Source organism: Euphorbia lathyris, chromosome 3 (genome assembly GCF_963576675.1).
Source record: "Euphorbia lathyris chromosome 3, ddEupLath1.1, whole genome shotgun sequence".
Taxonomy (NCBI): domain Eukaryota; kingdom Viridiplantae; phylum Streptophyta; class Magnoliopsida; order Malpighiales; family Euphorbiaceae; genus Euphorbia; species Euphorbia lathyris.
In genome coordinates this window covers 98399452-98423329 of record NC_088912.1, presented here as the reverse complement: position 1 = coordinate 98423329, position 23878 = coordinate 98399452, and the positions used below count along the sequence as shown (strand labels likewise).

Below are 23878 nucleotides of genomic sequence, written 5' to 3'. Positions count from 1 at the left end.
GAAGTTCTGGTATATATCAGAACCTATTCTTAAATTCACGGTTTGCATAAATTTACGCAATGAGTGTAGAGATGAGATTAAAAAAATGAATATATCAGCTCTAGAGATGAATATAGTGAAGGTCCCACGAAGGGCAAAGGAAACTTGCAGATCGAAGGGATGGTGGAAGACATCACGGGTCAAAAGGACTCTAATACCTCACTTATAGACGAGATTATGAAATTCATAGAGCAATTTAATTTTTTTTTTTTTTTTTTTTTTTTTTTTTTTTTTTGTAAAAGTAGCATTGAATTTGATCCAAAACTGGATGAAAAACGTTTTGGATGTTTTTAATGTTGTGTTTGGGTAACAGTAATTTGGAGCATGTGGTATTAGTGGCGGAGCCAGGACATATAAGTCGGAGGGGCTAAACCATAGAAAAAAAAAATTAAGGTTAAGGTATAAAAATATCCCTAATGTTTTGGATCATGAACAATTTTATCTCTCACGTCTAAAATTGTGCAATTTTACCCCTGACATTAACATTCAAAAACAATTTTACCCATAACGTTGATAAGTTAGGTCAATTTGAGAAATAATTATAAAACACAATATTTATATTCTTTATTCTGCACTAATTGCATAATAATTTGTTCTAAAAAAGATTTCATGTTTTTTATAATTTAATAATAGAATTGGAGAATAATATTTATAAATTTGGTAAATTTTTTATTTTTTTTTTGTCTAATTTGTACAAAAATACATTATATTTTTTCACATTCCAACATATGTTTGTGATTTGTTATTGATCAAATTAGGCACGTATGAAATGTAGATGACAAGATTTATGACCGAGAAGATAGTTTGATGAATATTTTTCAAATTGACCCAATTAATCAACGTTAGGGGTAAAATTGCTCTTAACTTCCAATATTAGGGATAAAATTGTTCCTAACAAAAAACATTAAGGGTATTTTTACACCTTAACCCAAAAATTTAAATGGAGCAATTTAGAAAATTTTTCCCAAATTATGGAGCAATTTGGAATTTTTTTCCCAAATTATCACATTTTGTGTGCGCTGACGTAAAAATAAGAAAAGAAGGAAGAGGTGGAGTAATGGTCCTCAAGAGCAAGAGGTAGAAATGGCGAACTTGTTCTTTCCTCCTCTTTATTCTTTTAAACCCTTAATACCAAAACGACGTCGTTTTAGTATTAAAGGTTTAAAAAATTAAAGAGGTGGAAAGGGCAATTTCGCCCTTTCCACCTTTGTATTGTTCCAGCATCATCGAAGAAGAAGGGTTTTCTTCTTCGGTCGCCGCCATGGCTGGAGTCATGGCGGTTCCCTGGCGGAGCCAGGGTTAAAACCCCCTCCCATGGGGTTTCCAGCGGAGTCGGAGGGTCGGCCGACCCTCCCCGCCCCCTCTGGCTCCGCCCCTGTGTGGTATGGTAAGAACTTTATAGTTTGGAATGGTAATGCTGTTGTTGCGGAAAGTGTCATTAAATTATGTGTTTCGGTCTTAAAGAATCAACATGATGCTTAGATGAGTTTGAAGGCAGTTGGTTTGGGAACTGTTGGGTTACAGGCTTGGTCGTGTCCTCCACCATATGCGTTAAAATTGAATGTAGATGCATCCTGGAGCGGGGTTTGTTGGTATCGAGGCAATGCTACTCGATTACAATGGGAATTTTTGTGCTTTCGGGAGTAGGAAATTTGGAATTTTTTTTTGCGAATGGAGGGTGAAGCTCAGTTGGTTAAAAACAAGATTGTAAAAAACGCTAAGTGCTAGTCAGGTGGATATAGAAAAAACACGTAAATTTTTAATATATCATTAAAAATATGTAAATATCAATATTTTAACAATACTATCATTCAAACAACTAAAAGTGAATTATAATAAAGTAAAAAAAAATCACAATAAAAAACGTTTTTGTTCATCGTGGCTTTGACGACACTATCCAAGCGGCCTAAGTGGCGGCCAAGAGGCTACAAATTGCATAGGAGTAAAAAAAACGCCTAGAGAGACTAATCGGAAAAAATCGGGACGAATTTTCGATTTTAAACGCCCAGGCGGCCATGGTTTTGAAAGGTTGGATAGGATTAGAGTGGAATCCGATGCGTTAGTTGTGGTTGACCATCTCCACCAACCTAGCTTTTGCTCAACTTATAAAATTATTGTTTACGAGTGTAAAGCTTTTCGTAATTCTTTTAATAATATAATTATTAACTTTGTAAATCATTCTGCTTTATTAGAATTTTAAAAGTGAATTACTATTCCTTCTAATTTTATTGTTGAATCATTATATTCGAATTTGTATTAATGAATTTGTTCTTTATTAAAAAAAATAAAATAATAAACAACTTAGGACAACTAACAATAACTATAACAATGGGTTCTTTCAAAAAAAAAAAACTATAACAATGGGTTCAAAAAAAAAAAATAATAACTATAACAATTAAACAAAATAAGCTAAATCTGTCGCTTAAAAATTAATCACAGCAAAAAAAAAAAAAAAAATCTGTATTGATAAACTTATTTGCGAGCTGCAATGTGATGTTCAAATAAAAGTTAAACGGGCCTAAGTAGAATCTTCAAGAGAAGCAGATACTGTAGAAGACACTCACTCAGTCCATCCTCTTTCCCGCCATGAATCTATTCCCAATCATCTCGGCTTCAATCGCACTCCTTTTATCCATTTACTTGCTTCCTCATTTCAACTCGCCACACCGTAATATGCTTTCAATTTCCGCCTTTTGCATCATAAATGTCGAATTTCGAAGTTTGAATTGATTTATCGGTTTTCTGCTGTTTTTAGAATGGTTGAATTTGGGATTACGAGCGTCAATGGAATCAACTGCGGATTTGATTGTGAAAAATGGGGTAATTTTCACCAGCGACGCTTCCATGATCTTCGCCGATTCCATGGCCGTTCGAAACGGCAGGATTCTCCGAGTTGGAAATTATTCTTCTCTTCAGGTTCGTAATTTTTTTTGCTTTTATTGAGTGAATTCTTTGTTTGAAGAATCATAATAAGCATTTTCCTATAATCTGAGTTAATGAGGTAATGCAGGATTTGGCCGGCGATAAGACCAAGGTGTTGGATCTTGAAGGGAAATTAGTAGTTCCTGGATTTATTGATTCCCATGTCCACTTCATCTTTGGTGGATTGCAGGTATACAATCGCGCTTGAATTCTCGGAATTAATTTCTTTTCATCAATAATTACATGTTCAAATTGATTTCTTGAAGCAGTGACAAATCTAGTTTTTGAGCTGGAGTTTGGCTTAATACATAATTACACACCTGAACTGAACTTGTCACTTTTTGCCATTAGTCACCCTGAACTTATAGTTGGAACTATCACACTCCTAAACTTTCAATTTTAGACTTCTTAGACCCTTTTTTGTTTAAATTTATTGACATGTCATGAAACGTGTTTAGGCAAAACATGTTTAGGTGAAAGTTTGACTCCGCGGTGTGTGTCAACTTTGAAGTCTCTCGAATCAGTAATTAATGGTGTTGAAGGTGTATAATTGACAAGATTAGGTGTGTAATTATGTAATAAGCCCTTGAATTTCCTTATCTCATTAGGGCTCAAGCAGCAATCCCTGTTGTGTTTTAGTTGATAATCTGACCCTGTTTTGGGTCTTCACACTTTTTTCTCTTCTGTCCTGACTTCACTTCACAGAATTCTCTTTATCACTGCACTGTCTCATACTATTCTTTTATAGATGCTGTCTTTGTTATCTCCTCTAGTTGTTGTCTTTATACATGGTGTTGAGATTGTACCAATGCAATACAGATGATGCGTGTGGAATTGCATGGTGTAAATCGAAAAGATGAATTTGTGAGAAGAATCAGAGAAGCTGTAAGAAGTAATCTTCATGCTTGCTGCAATATTATGATTTTTTCAGTACATTATAAGTTTAATTGCTTCTGAAATGTTGCACACCAAAACAAATGTTACTCCCTCCTTAATAAAATTATAGTACTGTTTTCCTTTTTCATCCATCACAAAATTAATAATAGCATTTCCTTCTATAAAGATTCATCATCTTTTTTATGCCTGTTTAAAATTCATGGTTGATACTCCTCAATTACTAGATCTTAAGATGAGTAAATAAGTTAATAGAGCAACTTCAAAAAAAAAAAAAAAAAAAAAAAATAATAGAGCATTTTTTAGAAGATAACTACTTTAACCATATTAATATTAACTATATTTTCTTAGTGCACATAAATAACTATGAGACTATATTCCTGGTGAAATAACTCTAAGACTAAATTTTGGATTCTCTTGGTTTTATGTGCCCCACATGTCTATAATTTCATGTACATTTATGCAAAAGCTCTTTCCATTTACACTAAAAAGTGTCTGAGAAATGAGAATGATGAGGTGTCATGTAGATATCGTGCATTTTGTCCAATTGTCATTACTCTTATATAGCGCACTATAAACATGGTGCGATATTGGGGAAGAACATGTCAGTCAAAATAAGAACTTTAATCAGTAATCACTTTTCCTAGCAACATGATTCAGTATTAGTCATCAGCTATTTAATTCCTGCAAAATTGCAGAACTACGGATTCTAAAATGGTACTAGTGTAGGGACTACTATATTGATGGTTCAGTTGCATGATTTATTGATTTATCAAATCATTCAATTGGTTCTGGGAATGATTTATGCAAAAATATCATCTTTCAGATCTAAAAGAAGGTTCTTGGCTGTTGGGAGGTGGATGGAACAATGATCTATGGGGGGGAGAATTACCATCAGTGTCTTGGATCGATGATATCACGCCATACAATCCTGTAAGAACCCATAACTTGTTTGATACTGTGCATTTACTATCACGGCTTTGAATTTTGACCGAAATTTTTGTTGTGCAGGTGTGGTTAACTAGGATGGATGGTCATATGGGCTTGGCTAATTCAGTGACACTGAGGATAGCTGGGATAAGTAAAGTATCAGAAGATCCTATTGGTGGAACTATTATGAAGTCTGTTCATGGAGGTAGTGATTAGTCTAGGCAATCGCTTAATACACCTTGTTATCGATTTAGTTTCATTATTAATACTGCACTTCTAAGTTTTGTGATATTAGGATAGAAAGATATGTAGTAGCATAAATTAGTCTGTCGTTGAGCTCCAGTCTATCGTTGCCTAATACTGTCTTTTGGTAAAAGAAATTTAAAGGTAGATTGTCAAGTCTTCTTGATTTAAGCAGTACAGTCTAACTCAAGGTAATAAATCAATAGTACACCGGGTATGATGCTTCTGGATCGGTTCGTATGATGTCTTCCACAATTTAAATGAAGGTTACTGATTCCTTACTGTTTACATTGCTTCTCTGAGCAACAGCGAGTCTTTTGTCTGTTTTATTGAAATGCCCTTTGTCATTACGCTTTGGGAAGGGGAGGCTAGATCACTTTACTTATTTTTTCAGATTTTTAATGCCTTATGTTTATCTAGTACACTGTTTTACTCCAAACAATTGATATAAAACGTGTGGTTAGGATTGAAAAGCAATTATGATAGCTATTTCAGAAGGAAAATCAGCTAACATCTACCAGAAACAACAACAACAAATTGTAAACACCAACAATTAAACCAAAGAGGCCGTAAATCAAATAATTGCAACTGTCAATGTTTATGCTAATTATTGATAACAGCGTGCAGTTTGCCTTGAATGAATTCTTGTAGGATTTGTTTCAATGTTAAAAGTTATTTACAATTTGAGTATTAATTATTTTGGGCCGTTATCATTCAGAACCTACTGGATTGGTAATAGATGCTGCAATGAAACTTGTTTTCCCCTGGATCCCTGAGGTCTCAGCAGATGAAAGAAGGGAGGCTTTGCTTGCTGCTAGCAATCTTGCCTTGGCAAAAGGGGTAACAGCTGTTGTTGATTTTGGAAGATACCTTCCCGGTGCATCAACAGAGCATTCTTGGGAGGATTTGACAGGTTTCTGTTCTAAGCCCTTGGCAATTGGTGATGTTCAATGGAGCAATTTTTTTTTTTTTTCCATGATCTTTTATAAGCTGTCGCTGACACGACTTGATTTCACGGTTATATATGATGGTTCATGTTAGCCGACCCCGAATCATTTCGGGACTAAGGCTTTGTTGTTGTTGTTGTTGTTGATCTTTTATAAGCTAGAATATCTTATGATCTTATAATTGTGAATAGATTTATGATAATAGTTATTAATGATAGTAACCTAACAGCATTGAGACTCATAAAATATGTTTTGGAAGTTCAAGAGCCATTTTATGCCAGAAAGGATGGATTAATATCCTGACATTAAAATTCCTTCATCTTTCTTGTTCTTAAGATTGACATGGATAAAGAGTTAAGTATTGATCCGATTTTAGTTTATAATGACATGTTTGCTTCAACCTCTGGTTCTCATTCTAAGAAAAATGGTTTTGGAAATGAGATAAAAAGGTGGTGGCCCGGTCGCATTACGCGTCCCCGCTAAGCGAGGGTCCGGGGAGGGGTCCCACCACAAGGGTGTATTAAAGAAAACAATTTCTACAAGGAAGTCTTTCACCAAAGAAGCAAGGGGTTCCTAGAAGAAATTTTCCTTGCATCCATGCCATTTAGTAACAGTGTTGAATGTTTGGATCTTTCAAATCGGTCCGATTTTTTCAAAATACATCTTTCTTAGAACGAATTGATCCATAAATTTCAATAATGATAAACCTTGCATCACTGTAATAATTCCAGATTTTGTATGGTTTTCTACCTTTATTACTTATTTATTTTTCTCATTGGAACAGAATTGTATCAATGGGCTGATTCTTTAGGCAAGATGAGGACTAGGGTCTGCTTGTTTTTCCCAATGGAAACGTGGTCACGCTTACATGTAAAGATTATTGAAGTTACCTCTTTAGTATTTTCTAGTCTCTGTTCTTGTTGTCACTAACGAAGTATCATTTACCGACCCAGGATCTTATGACAAAAACAGGTCGTTCTCTAAGTGATTGGATTTATTTAGGTGGTGTTAAAGCTTTTGCTGATGGATCTTTGGGTTCTAATAGTGCACTCTTTTATGAGGTAAGAACAAAGTGAGCATGTTTCTGCTGGCCTTTTCGATAAATTGGTCATATGCAAACTTGTTTAAGTGGACTCGAGCTAGATCTGTCCCTCTAATCTCATCTCACTTATCTTTGAAACGTTTGTTCTGTTTTTTTAGCCTTACGTTGATGAGCCTCACAATTATGGCTTACAAGTTTCAGATTTTGAAAATCTTCTCAATATGACTATGGAAGCTGATAAAGTTGGTCTTCAGGTTTCTCCTTGTCTTGTCTTAGACTTAATACAAGAGTATTATACTGGAAATATTGATATTTAAGCCCCCGATTCATTCAAAGTTTACTGATTAAGCCCTTGATCTTTTAAAGAGATACATTAAGCCCTTAATCAATTTTTTAAAAACCATTAGGTCCCCGATCTTTTAAATGGACACATTAAGCTCTGGATCAATTATTTTTTGAATAAATTAAGTCTACCTTGGACGGTTCAGTTATGTGTGATTCAAACTCTGTTTAGTGCTTGTAGAAATGCCAACATGTCACTATTACTTTAGGGGACCAATGACATGCTGGCGCTAAACAGATTTTAAATCACACACATAACTAGATGGGTTAAGAGGTTAAAAAATTGATTAAGAGCTTAATGTATACATTTAAGGGATCAAAGGCTTAATGTGTTAAAAAATAATTGATCAAGGCCTTAATGTATCCATTTAAAAGATCAGGGGCTTATTGAGTAAAAATTGAATTGATCAAGCGCACAAATAAGCGTGTTGCCTATTATATCTGTCTAGAGACCTATGCATTTGTTTTAAGAAATTTGGATATATTTCAGGTTGCCATTCATGCAATAGGTGACAGAGCAAATGACATGGTTCTGGATTTGTATGAATCAGTTGCATCAACAAATGGAAAAAGGGATCGAAGATTTAGGGTATAGATTTTCTAGGGAATCAGATTTTCGTTTTCTCCTGGAATTTCAAAACAACTACTTTCAATAATTTATACTCGTTTCGTTTGTTTCTCTCAGATTGAGCATGCTCAGCATTTGGCATCTGGAACACCTGCTCGATTTGGTGAACAACAGATCATTGCTTCAGTTCAGGTACTTTTTCTTCTTACGGGGCATTCAGTAATGAAGAACAGCTCCTAAATGGTGTGATTAATGATTCCCCAACTTGAATGGTGAGGATTAATCACCTTCCTTTCTTGCTCCAAACACATAGAGGGATTCATGCTAAAAGTTCCACCTTTCTATCTGGTCTGGTCCCTGTTTAGAAGAATATGTGTCAGTGTCGGTGTCCGTCTCTTGTTCTGCTCTGTGAGAGGATAACTTCTTGATTGATTGCATATTGCTACTTCATAATGCAACAGCCGGACCATCTACTTGACGATGCTGATTCTGCAAGAAAGAAGCTTGGAGTGGACAGGGCTGAAAAGGGACCTTATCAATTCCGATCACTCCTAATGAGCAATGCTCTGTTGGCTTTAGGTTCTGACTGGCCGGTAAGTACTAAATCGTTACCGATTTCAGGGACTTAGTCATTCCGATTGGCCAGTCATTTCATCAGATGCCATGCTTCAGAAATCTTATATAAACTTCGCTGTTTCAGGTGGCTAATATTGATCCTTTGGGAGCCATTAAAACAGCAATGAAAAGAATACCTCCTGGTTGGGAACGTTCGTGGATTCCATCTGAGTGCCTTTCATTGAAAGATGCAATAATATCGTACGTATTGCCGATAAGTTCAATCTTTTGGTATCTTGATATTTCTGTTTCAGTTTCCGTTTCCGTTTCCATGTAACATAAGTCACATGTTGCCAAGAATCTATGACTTTTGTTTACTGTACGTTGGAACTGATTTATGGTTAGCTTTTATGACGAAATTCATGCTATTCAATGGCAGGCATACGATTTTGGCTGCTGAGGCGTGCTTTCTGGAAAATGAGGTCGGATCGTTGTCTCCGGGGAAGCTGGCTGATTTTGTGATACTGTCAACCAGTTCCTGGGATGATTTTGAGAAAGAAGGAACTGCATCAGTTGAAGCCACATATCTAGCTGGTTTGCAGGCATATCCGCTAACAGCTTAACCACCAGCCATTAGAAGAATACCAGATTAATGGTTTAATGTTGTTTAGCATAGTTTAGTGTTTACTAAAATAACTTTATTTATGTTTTGTTCACTAATAAACTTCTTTTATAGTTGGCTTAATACATCAAAAGGCTCCCGAACTTGTCCAAAAAGTTTGATTGATCCTTGAACTTAGATGGTGTTTAATTAGTCTCTCAACTTGCTTAAAATAATCTATCAGTCACATGAATTTATTTAAAGTGGCCTATTGGCCCCTTGAACTTGCTTACAGTAATCCATTTGCCATCTGAATTTGTTTAAAGTGATATATAAATTGCAATCTGTCGTAAAAAAAAAAAAATTCAAAATTTAAAAAATAAAGGTCTAATTCGTGATTTTTTAAGTCTTTAACTTTCTGTTTTGTACATTTGTATACTTTAGGGATTTAATCATGACATTTTAAGCAAGTTTATGGGGTTAATGAGACAACATTTTTAGAGTGTCAATTAATCATTTTGGACAAGTTCAGACAAGTTCAGGGGTAACTGATGTATTAAGCCTTTATAGTTTGTGTTTCTTGCATTTTCAAACTGGTGGTGTGAGTGTGTGGGAAAATTTGTGAAAAAACTAGTCTGCACTTAACTTTAGCAAATAGAAACTTAATTGAAGATAATGTGCTAAAAGTAATTGATTGATTGAATTGAATTGAATTGAAATTAAACTGAAAATTGACTTACTGAATTTAACTAAAAAAGTATAATAAGAAGGTTTTGGAATGTAAAATTACATTAAAATCCTCCATATAAAAATACACGATTCTATAGAAAAAAATTGGTTTCAACTTGGACTAAAATGTTATTTGTCACACTAAGAAATCATATCTAATAATTATAATATGTATATTTTGCCTAAATATGTTGGAATCACAAATTCTAACTTGAAAGTTAAATATTTAATTTGTTTCATTAATGTTTATTATTTTCAAATAACTTTACATTTATGAATACTAATAATTGGAAAGTTTTATTATTGTTAAAATGTAAATAGGTACAGAAATGAAACTCGGTAATGAATTAAAGAATAGTGGGCAAGTGTTAAAACGAGAGGACTGGGCCAATGCATGTGCCGCCCCATTAGCTTGCCGCCTGATCCATTTGACTGAGTAAGAGTCGTTGGATGAAAGTAGTGATCTAATTATTAAAATCTGGTCGCCGAATTCAGTGACGTCAGTTGTTTGCGAGTTAATCGCCTCCACAACGAGTTTAGCATCAACCTCAAAGTCAACATTCTTGAATTGAGCCTCTGATGCCCATTTAATTGCGTGAATTAGCGCCTCAGCTTCACATTCTTTTACTGGTTGTCTGCTATCCATTTTAGCATTCCGGCCTCCGACGAAGGATCCGCTTGAGTCTCTGATTATCGCCCCGACTCCGAACTGACCCTCCTCCTCGAATATGTCGGCGTCAGTACAGCAAGAGAAACGAGTTCCCCTTGGCAGATGCCATAATGAGCAGACCCCAGACTCTTGGCGAAGATCAGTTCTGTTCCGCACTGCTTCCACATCCGTTCTGTTTTTCAATTCCGACGCCTTGAGCCAATCAGTCCATACCACGTTTGCTAAAGTCGCAATAGACTCCGTAGATCGGATTTCCTGCTGCCATAACCGAACGTTGCGAGCTTGCCATATACTCCACGCATTCATTAAGAAAACCGCAGCCTCCCTATCAGATGCAGAGTTCAGAAAGTTACTGACCAGCATTGAGAAATTTTCCGCATTGTTCGCTGCTGCGTTGATGCGACCGAGCAAACCAAGTTTATTCCAAACCCGACCAGCACACGGACACTCCATAAAAGTATGCCAGTTATCTTCCCATGGGCCATTGCAATTTACACAGTTGCTCTCAACTTGAACCCCTCGAGCTTGTAAGTTATGACGAGTCGGCAAACAGTTCCGTGCTAATTGCCATCCGAAATGGCGCACCTTATGTGGGATTTCAGCGGTCCAAATTTTCCTCCATGCTCCGGGAACATGATACCTGTCACCGTTCTCCATTTCAGTGGCCAGCCTATACGCACTTTTAACCGTATACCTCCCGGATGAATGATGTTGCCAAATTAGACTATCAATATGTTCAGAATTTGCCACTCTAATTTTCTGCATTTCATTGATATCATTTACTTCAAAGAGTTCCTCTAATAACTCCACATCCCACTCTCTCGTATTCGGAATAAAGAGATCACATACCTTTAACCCTTCGAGACCTTCAATCATTGGGGTTCGAATATGACCATACCCCTCTCCTCTGAGCCATCTTTCCTTCCAAACATTTATTGAATGCCCATTCCCGATTTTCCATCTGACCCCCTCTCTTACTATTAATTGGGAGCTCTATAAACTTTGCCAAATAAAGCTAGGTGAGTGCCCGAGTAAAGCGCTCATGAAATCCCCTTTTGGGTAGTATTTTGCTTTGAAGATTTTGCTAACAAGCGAAGATGGGTTAGAAAACAATCGCCACCTCTGTTTTCCCAACATAGCAAGATTAAAGGCAGTGAAATTATGAAAACTAAGTCCTTCAAATAGTTTGGGAGCACAGAACTTGTCCCACGACAACAAGTTCATGCCCCTCTCCCCTGTCTTCTTATTACCCCACCAGAAAGAATTTAACATTTTTTGAAGCTCATCTGCAGTTGAAATTGGAAGTAAGAACACACTCATAAAGTAAATAGGAATAGCTTGACCTGCTGCATGGATGAGAGTTTCCTTTCCCGCTTTTGAAATACCTTCCCCCTCCAGCGCTGAAGGCGTTTCCAGAGCTTATCTCGAAAATGAGCAAAAATTGCTTTCTTCGATCTACCAACAAGTGAGGGAAGGCCCACATATCTTCCTGTGTTTAACGGAGCTGTAATACCGAGGATACTAGCCACTCTGACACCTAGCTCCTCCGCCACATTCTTACTGAACATAATTCCCGATTTTAGATAGTTGATAGCCTGTCCTGATGCCATCTCATACTTTCTCAGTACCTTCTTAAGAACTCTGGCTTCTGCAATCGTGGCCTGACAAAAGAGAAATGCATCATCTGCAAATAATAAGTGTGAGACTGAAGGAGCACCTCTAACCACATGGCACCCGTGTAAATCCCCCTTCATTTCGCTGTCTGATAATAAAGCCGATAACCCCTCAACACATAACAAGAATAAGTACGGGGATAAGGGGTCTCCTTGCCTTAATCCTCTTCTAGGAGTCACCGGGCCTACTAACTGATCATTTATTTTGATCATATACTGCACTGAAGACACACACATCATTGTTAATCTGACCCATTTTTCAGCGAATCCCAGCTTCAAAAGTAGCTCCCTCAAGTAATTCCAATCCACCCTATCATATGCCTTGCTCATATCCACTTTCAATGCCACATTACCCACTTTCTTAGTTGTATTTTTATTGATGCTATGAATAAGTTCGAAAGCAATAAGGACATTATCATGAATGGACCGGCTCTTAATGAAGGCGGATTGGTTCTCAGATATCAATGAGGGCAGGAGAACTTTCAGTCTGTTTGCAAGGACTTTTGTAAAAATTTTGAGGAGCACGTTACATAAAGCAATTGGGCGAAATTCAGACATAGAAGATGGACTGTCACACTTTGGGATAAGTGTGATGATGGTCTTGTTCAGATCAGTTGGGAGCGTACCTTGTTCAAACCAATTTACCCCTGCCGCGTACACATCGTCTCCGATCAGATCCCAAAAATGTTGATAAAAACCGGATTAAACCCGTCTGGCCTCGGCGACTTGTCAGGATGCATCTCAAATAGCGCTGCCCGGAATTCACATTTAGAGAGGGGTCTCAAAAGTTGAGCATTGTCTTGATCAGTGACCTTTGGCTAAATCTTGTCGACAACCTCCCGCCAATTGCTGTTACTGTCAGAGAATACAGCCTGGAAATAAGAGGTTGCAATACTGCCTATACCTGTTGTATCATCGATCCAGTCCCCATCTTCATTTTTTAAGCGAGATATGCGGTTCTGTTTCTTTCTCCCATTTGCAAACAAGTGATAAAATCTGGTATTTGAATCTCCCTCCTGAAGCCAAAGTATTTTCGCATGTTACCTCCAGTGATCTTCCTCTTGAACAAGTAAGCAAACCAACTCAGTTCTAGCCTCTTCATACTCTTTCATCGCCTCCTGTCCCCTTCTAGCCCTTAATTGTTCCATTCTAGTCTAAAGCTCTTTAATTCTTCTTCTAAAATCAGCCCCCAAATTTCTATTCCATCGTGATAAGGTTTCCGCTAACCTGTTCAGCCGTTCCTCCACCCCTGGCTGACTCGCCGTCCGCCACGCCTCAACAACAACATTTCTAAATTCCTCCACACGTGTCCATCTGTTCTCAAAGCGAAATTTTTTATGGGCATTTTGTTTAAGAACAGGTGTCGTGTGAAGAATAATAGGTGAATGGTCGGATGTAGGAGCCGTACCGTTGATACAGAAATGGTCAGGGAATCGTGATTGCCAACTGCTACTGCATAAGCTTCTATCCAACTTCTCCTGTATTTCATTCGGTTTTCCCCTGTGTCTGATCCAAGTAAACTGATAACCTTGTAACGGAATGTCATTAAGATCATCAATTGCTTTCCTGAATCCCCTGAAATACCACTCCGGATGTTCATTCAACCCCAACTTATCACTGTGAACCAATAGGTCGTTGAAATCATCAATGATAGCCCAAGGTAAAGAAGAGGCGGCATCAAAGCTTCTTAGTAAATCAAAGAAGACCTTCGTCTAGCTCTCTCCGGAAACCCATAAAAACCGAAAATACGCCAATCTCCTCCAACAGTGTCACTGACTGTCAAGTCAATATGGTTAGAAGAGAAGGAATTTAATGTACATAACTTCTCCTCTTTCCACATGGCACAAATACCACCACTCCTCCCGATACAATCCACCACAAAACACCCTTTAAATCCCAGCTTCATTCTGATGGTCTCCAATCGCGAATGACCAACTAAAGTCTCGTACAAGAAAATGATATCAGGTCTGTGAACTCTTATGAGTTCACACAGGATGGGAACTGCCTTGGCATTGCCTAGACCTTGGCAGTTCCAGCTAAAAATCTTCATTTCTGTGGGCGAACCGACTGGTTCACGTTGCTGGTTTGAGACTCCCTTTCTGACTGGATGTTTGGGTTGATCTGTTCCTGCCCTTGTTCATAATGCTCAGTTCCCCCTGTCGGTTCAAGAAGAGGTCGATCAACCTCCATATTTTGGATACTGACCTCCAGTATCTTTTCACCCGAAGCCCCACTCCCTCCTGATTCTTCACCTCTCCTCCTTTTCCTCTCATCCACAACTTCCAGCCCTATTTCAGGCTGTTTGCCTTTAGCTGCATGATTCATACTGTTCTGTTGATCAAAGATGCTCACCCCAAAATTCCTTGCTAAGTGACTGAGGTTTGTTCGCTGACCCTGACGTTGCTTTTTCTCTGCTGAGTTACAACTGAACCTCCCTGACCCTATTCCCAACTCTATTGTGTCCATGTCCGTCTCCTCCTTCAACAACTTTTCTCCTCCAAGGGGATTTGCACGACATAATGGTGCCCTAAGCGAGACATCCCACTCCCTGATGATCTCCTCTTCCTCACTACTGAAGAAAATCTCACAATGCCGATCCAGATGACCTATGAGCCCGCATATAAAGCAGAATGTGGGTAATTTTTCATATTTGAATTTGCAGTGCAGCCACTCTCCTCCAGCCCTTCTAACTTACTTTCCTCTCTGCAATGGCTGTCTTACATCAATGTTGACACGGATATGTAAATGACTCATATCATTCAGCCATTTTTTCTTTGGATCCATCGAGACATATAAGCCTACAAAATTCCCCAATGCTCTAGCAACTGTGTCTGTAAACAATTGTTGAGTGAGACCATGGACTTGTACCCAAAAATTGACGTGCGTCAATTTTGCTTCAACAGGTTCTTCCTTCCTCCTTCAATTGATACAAAATTAACAGGTGATTGTCGAAGGTCCAAGGTCCGTTGTTCATCACCCATTTTAAGTCATAGGGATGAAAGAAACGGAATATCAACAGTTTACCCCCAATTTCAGTTATCGACATACCTTTGCCCGGTCTCCAGATACTGGCCATACGATGTTTGAAGACCTGAAAATTGTAGTTTCTATCAGTGATTAGTGATCCCACAAGACACCACTTGTAATCAACAGCCGCTAGATCAGATGGGGGAGTCACGAACTCGAATCCGTCATCAACTATTTTCAATTAGTTTAGCTGATCTTCCATTATGCCTTTGGGCGAGGGGTTAATCCAGTAAAATCGGACAGGGAAATATGGTTATTTGGCAAGGGTAAAAAGCTAGGGATTTGGTCGACGCGGTGGAGCAGAGGGGACGTGATTGATTTCGAGTGGCGAGGAGTAGAAGAGCAATTGCTAGAACCCTAGCCGACGGCGCAACAACAACTCTCAACAGGAGTAGCAGCTCTCAAGGGTGATTTTTTTTTTATCAACCTGTATTTAGTAAATATAAACAGTCCAGTTCAAAGTGTATTCCTATACTGAGATTTTTCTATAACGAAACGAAGGAAATAAATTGAATTGGAATTTGGACTAAAAAATAAGACATTCTTTGTAGTTGAAAGTCCCTTACTTTACCTTTCAATCTTTAATTTATAGTGCTTCTTTGCAACGACAAAATTTCCATGTACTGCCACATTCCTGAAGTGTTCCAGTTCGCTTGAAATGTCCTTTTATTTTATAACTTCCATAAAATCAAAGTTATCAGTGTAAGGTTATTGGTGTAAGCTTAAGGAATGAATTATAAATTCTGTAGCTTATGAATGAATTATACTGTGATCTATCAGAAGTTGTTATAAATTCGGTAGCGGATCGTATTATGTGTCACCTGTTGATAAGTGAATGTGTGTCCACATATCAGGATTTAGTATCTCTCAGACCCACTTAGCTCGTGTTTCACGGGATTTACTATGATTATTACAATGAGTTGATCATTGACGGGTCTATAAAGATTTCCTAAAGTCAAGACCGACTCTTTGCGATGATTCCACGTGTTCTCTTTTCGGGTGGTGGTTCGGACTTCATAAGTGGACTTCATAAGTGTCACGCGGCTGTGTTTATATATGAATAAGTAAAATAATTGCCCTTCTAGTGTTTAATGAATCTAATTATTAAACAAACAACAACAAAACTTTAGTCCCGAAATGATTCGGGGTCGGCTAACATGAACCATCATATAAAACCATGCAATCAAATCGTGTTAGCGATACAAATTCTCTCCCTCCACTATGTCCTATCCACTGCCATATTTTCCTCAATCCCTAATAAACTCATATCACTATCGATCACCGTCCTCCAAGTTTGCTTAGGTCTTCCCCTACCCCTCGCCACTACATCCATTTGACACTCTTCAGTTCTCCTAACCGGTGCATCAAGCGCTTTTTGTCTTACATGGTCAAACCACTTTGATCGGTTTTCCCTCATTTTATTCTCAATAGGCTACTTTTATCCTAATTATTTGATTACTCGTTGATAAAATGAAATTAAAAAGTTTGAAGTAAAAAAATAACAAATGAAAACACATCTCCATTAGCTTTATCACGCCATTTGCATCTTCTTCCCTTTTCTCTTTTTTTCTTTCTTTCTGAATCGAAATCACTCCATCAACAACTCAAAAATCTTTCAAATCAAGGGAAACAAACATCAAGTAAGCTTGTATTAACCACTTTCTCCTCTCTTTATTTTCTGATTATTGAATTTTTCTCAACTATGCATGCGTGGTTGACGGATTGAATGGGGTGTTAGGGTATGAAATTTCTTGATTTTTTTTTTAATGAAATTGATGCATGAAAATGCTTGAATTTATGATTTTGGTGTATTCTGGATGATAATTGCATGTCAATCTTACATATTTAAACCAGAAATAATGTTAAGAAACTTGAAATTGATGTTGAGAATATATGCATATCAAGTGTTTGATTAAATGCTCAAAAGAACATAATTTTGTCTAGACACCTCCAAATACCACCAAATTTGAAACATAGCCCCATTTTGATATTTAGGACATGATGGAATGATCAAAATGTCAAGACAAAAATTTGGAATTGGAATGTATGGGGCCGATACATATAGGTATAACTGTGTCATTTTCGGTAATTTTCCGGCTATGAGTTTTTTTGACCTCACACCTATCCAACAACCTTTACCGTGACACTAAAATGAAGTTAGTAGTCTGGAATCTCTGATTAGGGGAAGAAATTTCAAGAAACAAATGAATTTATGATAGTTTGTAAAGTGAAAACTGAACTTGAAACTAATTCAATCTACTTGGAACATGTTGCTATCTTGAACTCTAAACCCCAAATTTGATTCAACAAATTGGCATATAGAATAAGGGATTAAACAAACTTGCTTTTTGAAGAGAAAAAAAGATTAACTTTGATTTTGTTATAGGGTGAAACTTGACATGTAACCAAAGTTTAAAAAGGAGTATGAAAATGGAATGAGAGGTAAATAGTCGTGCAGGAATATTCACATGGACCTTAATGACCAAGTGAATTTGGTCATTCACTGTTAGATCTAGGCTTATTAAATTTAAACCGCATGATGCTTTGAATCTTCACCTTAGGATTTTAATAAGCCTAGATTTCATGGTGAATGACCAAATACTGCATGGTCATTAAGGTCCATGTGATCAAAACCGGCGTCTCACCGATTGGAGCCTTTGGGATGATTAGTTCAATATTGAGAAAATGGAAATAATGAAAAGAGATTGAACAAACCAACTGAGATGATCAACTCCTAATCCAAGGTCTAGGAATTAGTTTCTACACTCTTTTAGCGCATGAACCTTCTACTGTAACCTCTCAATATTAAGGATCTGTTTGGTTCAGCTGTTGCGGTTGGTGTTAGCTTTTTACGGCTACTTTAAGCTGTTTGTTATTGCTGTTAGCTGTTTATTATTACTTATTTATTATTAGCGTTTGGTAAAATTATGTTAAACTTAGTATTTAAAATGTCTGATATGGATACTAATCTAAAAAAATTTATTCAACGCAAAGAAACCATGTTCTCTCGGTAACTATATTATAGAAATAGAAGCAGTGTTAAAGGAGAAAAATATTATGCGGGAATAAAAAGGACAATTTTATCCATAAAAAACAACTACAAATAACTTTTCATGAAAAGCTCCAAAAAATAACTTTTCGTGAAAAGCTCTAAAATGCTTCAGTTTTTGGTGGCTATATAATCCTAACATGAAACAAACACCCCTAATAGTCCCAAACTTTAGAAATAATGATTTAAGTATAAAATTTTATCGTCGGGATACCAAATCTGAATTTTCAGAGCAGGTTTTGGTTTTTTTTTAACAAACTTTAAAAGTCCAAAACCAACAAGGAACCAAAAACATTCCAACTTTGAATTAAACTTAAATGGTGCATAATCTAAGAAGCAGAGATTACTGTACGAGTGTCAGACATATATATAAATTTGCCATGTCCTCGCCGTATCCGTGTCTTATGTTTTCTAAAAATGCCGTTTGGCGCACCAGTATATGTACATGTATGAGCACCCTAGTGCATAATCAAATCAGTAGCTCGAAAATCATGTTTTCATCGAAAATGACAAGTTATTAGAGCATCTCCAACTGTCTCTTAATTTTTGGCTTTTAAGTTAAAATTTAAGGAAAGAGGGTTGAAAATCAGCTCCAACAAGTATTTTAGTGGCTCCTCAAATTACTAAGAGCATCTATATCCTTTCTATTAACAGAGAGTCTCTCTCACTACCTCTTAGTGTACCCTGGCGTTGGATCTCCGCCACCCTCTGGGTCAATAGTCGAAACTGGCTTAAACGATCCACCTTCGTCCATTAGAGACAGGAGAGTCGGGCATACGTCCTCGTGAAGGAAGGCGGATGTCTCCATAGAGGGAAACTCTATGAACACTGTGGGCGGACCGAGTCCACAGTGCGTGCCCATTCTAGGGCGAGGACCACAGAGAGATCCTCCGGAACGGAATACCGACAGAGGCATTGACGGGATCCTTCGGTAGGAGTTGTCTCCTAAATTCATTTTTATTAATAATTTATTATTGAAAAGTCTCTCTCGTCTCACTATTAGTAAATATAAACAATAACTAATAATTTTAATAATAAAATAATAAATAAGAAGTTAATATAAAGAATATTGAGATACAGATTGATATCTAGCTGGGCGAAAGTTTTCAATTGTTATTCCCCGGCAGGATTAAAGGTTGGAGAAGTGGTCTCTTCCCGGTCTTGCTTCTTTCTTTGCTTACTTAGCTGTGCTCTCTTGCTTCCAAAAGACCCGATCCAACAACCCTTTAGAGATAATATATCTTAGTTACTTTTAAATCACCGAGAGTTAATTATTTATATTATTTTTATAGAGCACGCTACTAGTCTCTTGGGATGCTCTTAGGTTTTACTGGGAATCAAAAAAAGAAAAGGTAATTTTATTAAAATAAAGATTAAGAATTGAGTAAACATATGAAAAAATTGCATTTAATTAGTAGAGTGAGAGCGAGGGCGAGGCATCATATCGAATCCATCTTGAAGTTGAAGCTTATAAGAAACAACCGGCGAAACATGGTGAAGTTGGTTGTGGTTGTGGTTGTGGTGGTCGGAGGAGTTATTATTACTATTAGTTTTACAGACAACACAGTTACCGTTACAGTTACATATGACAATAATTACAAGAAAACAAGCAAATAAAACCACTAAAACTAGCAGCATAATCTCACCGTTCACAGCAAACTCTCTGGCGGAGAATACAATATCTCTTTCACTTTCCGGCGGAACTGCTGCTCCTCCACTCATCTGTACTGTACTTTATTTTCAGACTCTGATTCTTTTCTTTTGTTAATCTAATTATTTTAGAATGGAGTGGAGTGGAGGGATGATATTGAAGAAAATAAAAAAATACTTATCTGATTGGAAAAGGAATTGGAATTGGAATTGGATGGTGGTGGTGGCAACAAGTTGAGGATTTGATAGGGACTCTGAGGAAATGGCCAATTTTTTTAAGTGAATAATTGTGTTGCAGATAGATTGGGTTTTCTTTTTCACAAGTAACAACAAAAACTACCTTACCCAAATTACATACCAATAATGATTATATTACTTATGCACGTTTATTTTTTACTTGTTTTAAAGGTGTTTGGTTAGACACCTCTTGTTTGCCTTTTACGGTTTAAAAATGGCTTTTTATAAAAGCCGGGAATCCCTGTTTTTTGAAAAAACAGTCTTTTCCAAAGGCAAACCGTAACAGTAAACAACAAACAGAAACAGCAAACAACAAGTAGACAAACGGGTCTTTAGTTGTTTCAATTATAGTGTTGTTGAAATATATTTTTTCACATATTTTTAAGGATATATGTAAATATGCATATTTCTCTATTTAATTGTGTTAAAATACAAATCTGATTAATCCCCAAGGTTTCACTATCGCCTAGCATTTTTTACAACTTGAAGATACTTGCTTACTTTCATAGCTTCTGCTCTAGTACTGATGAGTTTATTTCCCTTGAGACCAAAATCTAGGCCTATATTGAAAGATGATCAAAATCTAGGCCTATAAGAGCCGGGCAAAATTGGAGGCAATTGACCAAAGGAGAGCCCAATATGCACTTGATGATCAATAGGAGGGATGAATCAATTGCACATAGAAATTCAATGATAGAGGTGTTCTTTGAGCGGAGCTTAGACAATGAAAATTGATCTTAAAGTCAGTCCACGTCTGTTAAAGTCCGCCTATTTTTTGGACTGGTCTGAGATTGATAAATATAGCACGGAATGGTCCAGCCCACCCCGCTTTATTAATATTAATTAGGAAATTTATATATATATATATTAAATATAAATTTTATTTTTTATAATTAAAAATTATGTATATATTTTTATGTGGGTTTATATGAATTTCTGTGTAATTTTCCCTTGATTTTAAGCCCGAGCCCGTCTAAATTAATTGTAGGCTGGGTTGGGTTTGGGATGAGCTTATTTTATATAAAAGCCTGTTAGGTCCGGCCCAATCTAGCCCATGGACAAGTCTAATTGAGAGTTGTGGACTTGCCTCATTTACTGTAGATTTCTCCTCATGTTTGTCTTTTCATATTGAAAATAGGAGTTTTAGATGTTTGGTTAGGAAGCATCGTTTGCTTTTTATATATGAAAAATAGTTTTTTCAAAAGCAGAGAAAAGACAACAGCAAACAGACATCAGCTAAACCAGACGGGTTCTTAGTCTTTTGTGGAGTTCGACACATGATTTTGAACTTGGAGATGTTTTTTTGATGCTTAAGCTAGGCTTGCTAGTTAGTTAGGTTAGTTTGGATTTTTGAGACACTCGACTTGACTTGTAAACTAATTTAAACTCTTCTTTTGGCTATCAAAGTGGCTAATAAGCGAATTTTTGGTATGTGTTCATGACGTTTATGCATAAAGCTCATTTCATTGCTTGTGATTGTGAATGGCTTGAGGCCTATTATAATCGTACATGTATGCGGAGACAAGACAAACATGTGATTACTTGTTGACGGCATTTGACTGACTAGAATGAATCAATTAGGATTGAAAAATCCAATTTATTGCTTGAAATCATGCATACATTCATGACGAACTAATGACATACTTACATATGCGTGCTTTGCTTAAATATAAGTGTGAAGTCTATTTGCACGTGGCTTAAAAAAAGCAAAACAAATTTAGATTGCGAACCTTGCTCCTGTTCTCGTTCTCGGAACTTCCTTTGTCTAAGGTTGCTTCAGCCCCTCTTCATAACTTCCTTCAGCCTTCCCTGGAGCTTCTTCCCCTAGAACTTTTGGAGATTCTTTCCATCATTTTAATTACAAACAATCTTACATGGCCATATATCTAGCTGGCTTGTAAGTCTATTCGCTAACAGCTAAACCATCTGCAACTAAAAGTCTAACTAAAAGAATACCAGATTAATTGTTTAATGTTGTTTAAATAATTTGACGTTGCCTTTAAATAGTTGAATTGCAACTTAAATTAGAAGGTCGATGGAAGAATTTCATTCCGCGGCTCTTATCTGTATATTATGTTCATTAATTAGCTATCTTGTATATAATCATTCACTTGTTTGTTTGAATTTAATTCTTGCAAGCAATATGCAGAATAATTTTAGTATTTCTTTTACGTCTCTCTCAGAAAAAGTGGTCTCTTTTTATTGTGTGAGTCCTTTTGGCTTACAAAATATATTATTTTAATTAAGTAGGAACCACTTTTTAGGGGCATGGAAGATAACGCTAAAATGAAGACAACAGATTATCATTAGCAATATGCTATCCACAATTTAATGCAATAATTTGTTTGATATGTTTATTATTTTTATTGCATTTATAGAGTTTATAATTGTATGAAATATTTTTTTTGATAGAAATTGGGACGAGACAGAACTTCGACGAGATGAGCACCCATGACCCAAGAACTGACAAACAAAAGAAGGGGGAGGAGAACAAACAAACCCTCGGTATATAAATAAAAGAAAAAATTGGGTGTTTGAACAAGAGAAGAGGAAGGAGAACAAACAAAAGAAGGGGGGAGGAGAAAAGATATGAAAAGTTAAGAAAAACGCAATTGTGAAATACTGCAAATGTCATCATTGATAAACATATGGCAAAAAGCAGGAACTAAAGCCCATCAATTGATCAAGGAAGAAGAGATTTCAAACTTTGTCAATGCATCAACAACTTTATTTCCTTCCCTAAATATGTGTGAAAAGATAATGTTCATTATAGAGCAAATGTTGAGACAATGTAACCACTCTTGTCGAATACTCCAAGGAACATCCATGGAGCGGTGTTTAAGCAGATTAACTACGTACATTGAATCTGACTCAACCCAAAGCTGATGCCAATTTTTCTCCCAAGCAAATTTAATTGCGAAAATAACGGTTCTCAATTCAGCCATATAAGCAAAAGATGGTAGGATAGAAAAAGCAAAACAACCTTTAGGAAATCCTCAATGATTGCGAAAAATTCCTCCCGCTCCAGCCTTGCCAATAATTTGTGGAGAATTTATTTTTTAACTATTAAATTTAAGTATATCTTCCATTAGTAGTGTTAATGGATCTTTAATGACCTAATTGATTTGGTAAGCCAGGATTCATAACACTGTTGTATCTTACACTAAGAGTGTAGAATGAATTTTTTTTTTTGGGTTACAATGCAATCAAACCCAACCCATTAAAAAAAATTATGGGTTGGTTATTAAACTCAATCGAGCCCATTAAATAATGAAATTGAATAGATTTGATTGAGTTGGATTGGATTGAATTGGTTATTAATTCAAATAATTTCAAATGTAAATTTATAGCTATTAAATATTAGATTAAAAAACCAATGTGGTTTCACATTTTTCCAATAACGATCCGGTCCGGAATGTGTGGCACCGGAGCTGAGCAAGGAGCGGCTCCAAGGGATGGCGATGGGGGCAGGAATGAACTGAATCCCACATCGGAAATGGAGAGAGAGTGATTTGGGTTTATTAGTAAGATGAGAATCCAATACATGCAAACGCGTTTTAAAGTCGTCAGACCCAAGGTGTTGGATTTAGGTCAGAGCGGACAATATCTACATGGTATTGGACCAGGGTATTACATTCGCACTTATGAGTTTTTTTCACCAAAATAAATTATGTGGTTTGCATCGTAAACAAAATCAAGACAAATGATTTAATACCGTTAAAAAAAAGTGGTATTTTTTGGAAATTTTTTTATTACGTTT

General features: G+C 36.6%; 1 protein-coding gene and 1 long non-coding RNA gene across 2 annotated transcripts; both read left to right on the top strand.

The window, feature by feature from the left end:
- The first annotated feature begins 2473 nt into the window (after window positions 1-2473).
- Window positions 2474-9737, top strand: LOC136223825 (protein LONG AFTER FAR-RED 3). Its single transcript, XM_066011997.1, has 15 exons — window positions 2474-2707; window positions 2795-2955; window positions 3050-3151; window positions 3781-3853; window positions 4682-4788; window positions 4867-4990; window positions 5747-5941; window positions 6760-6845; window positions 6929-7036; window positions 7176-7271; window positions 7850-7948; window positions 8045-8119; window positions 8389-8520; window positions 8628-8743; window positions 8922-9737. Exons 1-15 carry the CDS (start codon window positions 2626-2628, stop codon window positions 9103-9105), a joined length of 1740 nt encoding a protein of 579 aa, XP_065868069.1. The 5' UTR covers window positions 2474-2625; the 3' UTR covers window positions 9106-9737.
- Window positions 9738-16705: 6968 nt separating this feature from the next.
- Window positions 16706-23010, top strand: LOC136223824 (uncharacterized). The gene is made up of 2 exons (XR_010686142.1): window positions 16706-16822; window positions 22531-23010. It is a non-coding gene; the product is annotated as an uncharacterized lncRNA (long non-coding RNA).
- Window positions 23011-23878: the final 868 nt, after the last annotated feature.